The sequence below is a fragment of the Xyrauchen texanus genome, chromosome 22 (genome assembly GCF_025860055.1).
Source record: "Xyrauchen texanus isolate HMW12.3.18 chromosome 22, RBS_HiC_50CHRs, whole genome shotgun sequence".
Classification (NCBI taxonomy): Eukaryota; Metazoa; Chordata; class Actinopteri; order Cypriniformes; family Catostomidae; genus Xyrauchen; species Xyrauchen texanus.
This window is the reverse complement of record NC_068297.1, coordinates 1,317,656-1,325,155: the sequence shown is the minus strand read 5'-3', so window position 1 is coordinate 1,325,155 and position 7,500 is coordinate 1,317,656. Positions and strand designations below refer to the sequence as shown.

The following is a 7,500-nucleotide window of genomic DNA, read 5'->3' as shown; positions in this document are numbered from 1 at the left end:
GAAAAGAGGCATTAAAAACCCGTCAAGGATTAAAACGGAATGACAAAACAATATATTTATTGTAATTTAGTTTCTCACTATTCACAAACCCAAACTCAATGCAAACCTGAATTAAAAAGTAATGCATGCAAAACCGTCCTGAAACCCAACTGAGACATCTGTAGACCCGCCTGCGGGTCCAAAAGGGGGCGCTATATCACGAAAAAAGCTTACGCGTAAAACGTTCAAGTCCCCAGATGCATAAGTCAGGCGTATGTGGGATCATTTGAATCTGAACTTTTCATAGATAACAATCAATTCTGCATTTGTGTTGCATTAAATAACGAAATAAAACCTGAAGACATCCGCGTCGCAAATAAGCGCCACCTAGTGGTAACGCGTCATTCAAATGGCGCTTAAATAGAGAAGTCATATATCAAATGAAAGCTCTCATTCTAAAGCTGCGTTCACACGGTTAGCTACTTTGTCGCTGCATGTCGCCAGTGACTAGCGTGAGCTCTATCATCTTCTCTTGCATTGGCTGTCGCTCCCGAAAGTCGCTCTTCATTTGCATAAAGTAAAAAATATCTCAACATTGTCACATCGCTGGACACGTCCACATCCAGTCCCGCAGCTTTTGTCACAGACCCCCGAGTGAGGCGTCAAATCGTGTGGCTCATTGAGGAGAGGTGTGCTGAATCTTTTCTAAGCGATCGGATGTATGATGTTCGCACAGTGGACGAAAAAGCGGCCAAAAAAGTCCCACTGACTTAACATTGCGGAATGTTCAGAAATTTAAATCCAAACTGACGTTTTCACACACAGACACCAAAGGATTTATATTATCAAGCAGCCAATAAGTAATGACCTAGCCACATCCTAAAACATGTTAAAAACATGTTAGCATCATGCTAACACATGCTATTATTGCCCAGCGAAGTGTTAAAACATGCTAAATACGTACTAGCATCACACTAACACATGCTAGAATCCCCTATCGAAGTGTTAAAACATGCTAAAAATGTGCTAGCATCATGCTAACACATGTTAACAACATTCTATGGCCATTATTTTAGTGCTCAGCAACAAGTTATGAAATGCTATTTGACGAGTTTTGCCACGGCAAGCACCACTCACATTTTCTTCAGGAAATGTACCTATCTAGGAGAGACTCCTTTCCACAGTTGCATTTGGTTTGCTCTATGGGACGTTAGTAAAGCAGCAATTTATTCCTAATTTTTGCAACACTGCTCTGGAGCAAAATGAACTGGAAAAAGCAATATACAAATTATACTAAACTGAGATCACCCAACAGAAAACGATACTTTTTCCTTCCACTGCACATGTACCTTCAGCACCTCAATCTCTGGCACACCTGAAGATCACCTACCTGGCTCACAGGTGGGAACATTTGGCATCCAGGAACCATCTGTGAGTTTCCGCCCCCCATTCAGCTTGAATCCAGGAGCGCAGGTGATACTAGTGGTGCTATAACAACTTTGTTTTATGAGCTTTTATTCAAATCACGACTGTAGCAGCCGAATATGATTTTATAAACACATATTTTTCACTCTATAAATCACACACTGCTACTGTATCTTATGATATCGACATATGACGCGCATCGTTTGAAAAGCGATACATTTTAACGCTTGTGTTACAGACTCGCCTACATTTACACACTTATTTGCTTCCAAAAAATCTTTGAACACTATTGGTTATGTTTAGTTAGGGAGGTATAATCTACTCCATATAATATTCATCTTAATAACCTTGTCTGATTACGACACCATTTTACTCGCTTTTGCCGCCCCCCTGCTGGACATTGGACGAACTGCACCAAAAGTGCAATAGGGAAGGTCATTTCGTTTGGCATTAATGTTGCCACGGTCACGTAATTTTCATGATATCCGGCTGTGAATAGCTCTAAAAGGATTATTTATCAAAGCAGATTCTTGATGGACATTTAAAGCATGCAAGAACAGTCTATTTGGGCTGTTTTGATCGACTCAACGTCTGGTTTTCACTCTTTTAAAGGTGAACTGCTCTAGTTTTTTCTGCCTCTAATGCCTGATAAATTGAAGAGGAAGGCAGATGCATGTTTGTGCTGTTTTACAGTCTCCGGATATGACATGTAAAATCCCATGCCGATTTCTCTTCCCAGTCCAGCCTTGAATCCAACGTATTCCGCCACAGTCCGCCTGGTTCCAGACATTAAAGAAACGTTCCCTAATCCAGACAGAAATCGTGTTAATCTGACCAAATCTGTGAAGCAAGCTAATACACGGCAACAATATTTTCTTCTTGTGGTTTGTTTGGTTTTCTCTGGATGTTTTGAGCTTGTATCGGTTTCCACAGGACAGTTCAAATACTACACTCACCTTGAGGCATGTTAGATAACAGCTTATTAGAAACCGTGTTTTGGTTTCCTCTAATAATAGACTGGAGGAATGTGGCCGTCTGTGTGTTTAGAGGTCAACGTTTAAACGCTGCGTTCAATCATTAGCTGTTGCACCGATCAAGTGTTTATCTAACATAGTTTCTGGGTTCTCCGTGTGATGGTGTTGCTAAACTTGAGCAGAGTTTGGAGGTAAAATGTTGTCGTCGGATGGAAACACTTGATATGAGTTTTGAACAAGTCAAAATGTGTATTGAGGTGATTGAAGCGTTCTTTTGACCATTTGTGCACGTCTTGTGGGTGCGCGAGAGCATGATGTGACCGGCCCAACGAAAGGTCCGACCTTGGCATACAATAACAGTCAAATGTTTAGAAGTGCGCTTAAAAATTTTTGGAAACCTACCTACTGTTACTTTGTTTATCAGTAACTGTCTCAGCATTGTGTAAACTCGTCTATTCCTGCTATTATTTGAAGAGCAAATATTTGAGGACATCTTTCAAACAAACTTAAAATAACTCAAGTTAATGCAACTTGTCTGTTTACCTGATTGTTCAGGTGTGTTTGAGCACACTTGTGTTTACTGGGTCAGTCTGAACGTCTGAGCTGGTGCTGAGATTCTTATACGCCATTTAAAGAGCTTACAGACACGGCTCCGGCGCTTATAAACAGTTGTGAATAAGATCCTTTATGATAGTTCAGTTATAAACGACATAATGCCCAGCCTCCACGAGTCAGGTGCTGAGAATCTTTGATGTTTCCTAAAGTATCTGTTCTGTGGAATCTGATGTGTTACAATGTATCCGTTGTCATAACAAGCCCGGATGAAGTCATGTAACGGCTTAATAATGTAAACATTCCAAATGCAGTGATGCTACAGCTAAGCTCATATTGGCTGATGCTTTGAACTAGGGCTGGGCGATATATCGAATATTATCAATATAATCGAGAACGTTTTGCAGACTGATATCACCAATATCGCTACGCTTATAATGTGCTTTCATTTGGCCATTTAAGTTTCATTAAGAGCGCATTAGTAGACTAATTTGATGCTAGCATCTCCTAGCGAAGTGCTAAAACATGCTAAAAACGTGCTAGCAACATGCTAACACATGCTAGCATCTCCTAGCGAAGTGATGAAACGTGCTAAAAACATGCTAGCATCGCCTAGCGAAGTGTTAAAACATGACAAAAACGTTTTAGCATCATGCTAACACATGTTAGCATCGCCTAGCGAAGTGATACAACATGCTAAAAACGTGCTAGCATCAGGCTAACACATGCTAGTATCACCTAGCGAATTGCTAAAAACGTGCTAGTATCCTGTTAACACATGTTAGCATCGCCTTGCAATGTACTAAAACATGTTAGCATCATTCTAACACAAACATAACACCTACATGCTACCATCATGAAAAACACATGCTAGCAACATTCTATAACCATTATTTTAGTGCTTAGCAACAAGTTAGAAAGTGCTATTTAACAAGTTTTGCCACGGCAAGCACCACTCACATTTTCTTCAGGAAATGTACCTATCTAGTTATTATTATTATTCACAAGATATGTAAGCGCAGCGTAGTTCTAGCGGGAAGACTAGCAGCTGTACATCATCACACCTGTAGCTGGGTAACTCCTAGCCAATCACATGTAAGCCATCACTTTATAAGTCTGCTCACAATCACATCGCTGTTTCAGTGTGCTAACACGGCATCCTCCTCCACCCCACCACCACCTGTTGAGTCCCGTCCTGCATGGAGGGTATGCTCCTTGCCCCCGCCTCCTATCTCCGGCAGGATATGACAGTTCCGAGTACAACTTCTTGCGCAAAAGAGAGACATTACATTTCTGTTCTATATTCATCAAATAAATGTCATCCTGAATAGAAATGTTTTCCTTTATAGAAATGAAGTGTCAAATGAATCGTACCATGACACCACCCACCCTTGCCACAACCTGCACGGCTTTAGTTGTGTTTATATAGCATGTGAATAAGTTTTCCTGTATCACAGGTGATGTGCTAGGATTTCATCCATGAGTAATGAGCTCTGAAAGAATGATGTTGCTCATGTGGAGATGAGTGTATAGGTTTCATGAATAAACCTCACATGCATCTACAGATCTACACCAAACTCCTCAGAGCTGGATGATTTCAGTGGAAAGAGCTTGTGATGACGCGGAAAGCATTTGGCATCTTCAAAGCAGCGACTGTGCAATGACTTCATGAAACGACTGAAGTTTCCCAGGCTCTTAAGTTCAATATCCTCATTGTTACTGTCAATGGAAATGTCGAAACATGATTCACTTATGTGCTTTCATCCACGTTTTTAGCTGTGTTGGGATGGGAATTTAACCATTCTGAGCAATGGGACGAAGAGATGCAGTTTTAAATTGTAAAGAGTGAAAAACCTTTCGTCTTTGTTTTAAAGTTAGTTAGTTTCCCTCGGTTTTGTGTGTGCTTGGGTGTGACCCTAATATCCTTCCCCGTCAAGCTGTCTCTCATAGATTGTTCTTTGAGAGAGCATGAATTAAGACATGTCGAAAATCATTTCAGAAAGCATATTTACATTAAAGTCCGGAGTCTTGAGCTTGAATCCAGGGCGTGCTGAGTGACTCCAGTCAGGTCTCCTTAGCAACCAAATTGGCCTGGTTGCTAGGGAGGGTAGAGTCACATGGGGTGACCTCCTCGTGGTCGCTATAATGTGGTTCTCTCTCTCGGTGGGGCGTGTGGCGAGTGACTCCAGTCAGGTCTCCTTAGCAACCAAATTGGCCTGGTTGCTAGGGAGGGTAGAGTCATATGGGGTAACCTCCTCGTGGTCGCTATAATGTGGTTCTCTCTCTCGGTGGGGCATGTGGCGAGTGACTCCAGTCAGGTCTCCTTAGCAACCAAATTGGCCTGGTTGCTAGGGAGGGTAGAGTCACATGGGGTAACCTCCTCGTGGTCGCTATAATGTGGGTTTCTCTCTTGGTGGGGCATCTGGTGAGTGACTCCAGTCAGGTCTCCTTAGCAACCAAATTGGCCCGGTTGCTAGGGAGGGTAGAGTCACATGGGGTAACCTCCTCGTGGTCGCTATAATGTGGTTCTCGCTCTCAATGGGGCATGTGGTGAGTGACTCCAGTCAGGTCTCCTTAGCAACCAAATTGGCCTGGTTGCTAGGGAGGATAGAGTCACATGGGGTAACCTCCATGTGGTCGCTATAATGTGGTTCTCTCTCTCGGTGGGGCGTGTGGCGAGTGACTCCAGTCAGGTGTCCTTAGCAACCAAATTGGCCTGGTTGCTAGGGAGGGTAGAGACACATGGGGTAACCTCCTCATGGTCGCTATAATGTGGTTCTCTCTCTCGGTGGGGCATGTGGCGAGTGACTCCAGTCAGGTCTCCTTAGCAACCAAATTGGTCTGGTTGCTAGGGAGGGTAGAGTCACATGAGGTAACCTCCTCGTGGTCGCTATAATGTGGTTCTCTCTCGGTGGGGCGTGTGGCGAGTGACTCCAGTCAGGTCTCCTTAGCAACCAAATTGGCCTGGTTGCTAGGGAGGGTAGAGTTACATGGGGTAACCTCCTCATGGTCGCTATAATGTGGTTCTCTCTCGGTGGGGCGTGTGGCAAGTGACTCCAGTCAGATCTCCTTAGCAACCAAATTGGCCTGGTTGCTAGGGAGGGTAGAGTCACACGAGGTAACCTCGTGGTCGCTATAATGTGGTTCTGTCTCTCGGTGGGGCGTGTGGTGAGTGACTCCAGTCAGATCTCCTTAGCAACCAAATTGGCCTGGTTGCTAGGGAGGGTAGAGTCACATGGGGTAACCTCCTCGTGGTCGCTATAATGTGGTTCTCGCTCTATCACTAATGTAAGTGTATAATATGACCCCTGTCGCAATTTAAAATCTTTCTCTTCTCCGTTTGTCTCCAGTAGAATGTCATCGTCTATCGACGGGTTCGTCTGTGGGCAGTCACGACCCCCATTCGATGGACTGCAGCCCGCTGTCGGGCACTGAGCATTCTGAGGACGGGCGTCCGGTCAGCACAGCGTCCACGGTTTCGTCCAGCTCTTCTGTCGAGGGCAACAGCAGCCCGTGCCGGGACTCGCCAAACACGCGAGCGGATGTCAACCTGGAGCTCAGCCCATCGGAGGAGGGTCCTTTAGAACCTCCAGCACAGCTTGGGTTTGATTGGCCCGTGTTAGATCCCTCGATTGACCCTGTAATTACAGTACCAGAACATTGCGTAGACCCGTCACCGTTTGCCACAGTCGCCATGGCGCCCAACCCTCAGCTCACCTACGTGGACCGTGTCGTCATGGAGATTATAGAGACGGAGCGGATGTATGTCAGAGATTTACGCAGCATCATAGAGGTGAGAAACACGATGTCTCTTTAAACACACATTTCGAATGTGCTTTTGTCCCATTTCTGTTGCTCTCAGAATTTCATTGAATGTTTATCAAGAGAGAAAGCTGCAATGATTGATTTGTTTATTTATAAATATGTCATATCTGATTATTTTCATCATATTTCCATACGTGCTTGGCCCCCGATGATTGCTGCTTGTGGCTTTATTTGTCTCTTTTGGTGGCATTTTTGCCTTGAGTTATTTTCGATTTACACAACTAAAATGAATCTTAAAAATACCTTTGTATTTTGTTATCTCGGCACCCGCACGCTGTTTGACTGTCTGCGTGTGCATGCATGTGTGTGTGTATGAGTGAGTGTGTGTGTGTGTGTGTGTGTGTGTGCGCGCGCACGTGTGTGTGAGTGCATGTGTATGCGTGTGCGTATGCTTGTGTGTGTGTGCGTGCGCGTGCATGTATGTTTGAGTGCGCTCGCGTGTGTGTATGCGTATGCTTGTGTGTGTGTGTGTGTGCGTGCGCGCGCGTGCATGTGTGTATGCATGTGTGCGTGTGTATGCATGCGTGCGCACGTGTGTGTGCGTGCGTCTGTGTGAGTGTGTGTGTGTGTATGCATGCGTGCGCACGTGTGTGTGCGCGTGTGTGTGTGTGTGTGTGTGTGTGTGTGTGTGTATGCATGCGTGCGCACGTGTGTGTGCGCGTGTCTGTGTGTGTGTGTGTGTGTGTGTGTATGCATGCGTGCGCACGTGTGTGTGCGCGTGTCTGTGTGTGTGTGTGTGTGTATG

At 44.6% G+C, this 7,500-nt stretch overlaps 1 protein-coding gene across 1 annotated transcript in view; it reads left to right on the top strand.

The window, feature by feature from the left end:
- LOC127662266 (pleckstrin homology domain-containing family G member 3-like) overlaps positions 1–7,500 on the top strand; it is a 32,942-nt gene that overhangs the window by 781 nt on the left and 24,661 nt on the right. The window contains exon 2 of the mRNA XM_052153397.1: positions 6,281–6,723. Within this exon, the coding sequence (XP_052009357.1) occupies positions 6,281–6,723 (443 nt within the window). The remainder of the gene's footprint in view (positions 1–6,280; positions 6,724–7,500) is intronic.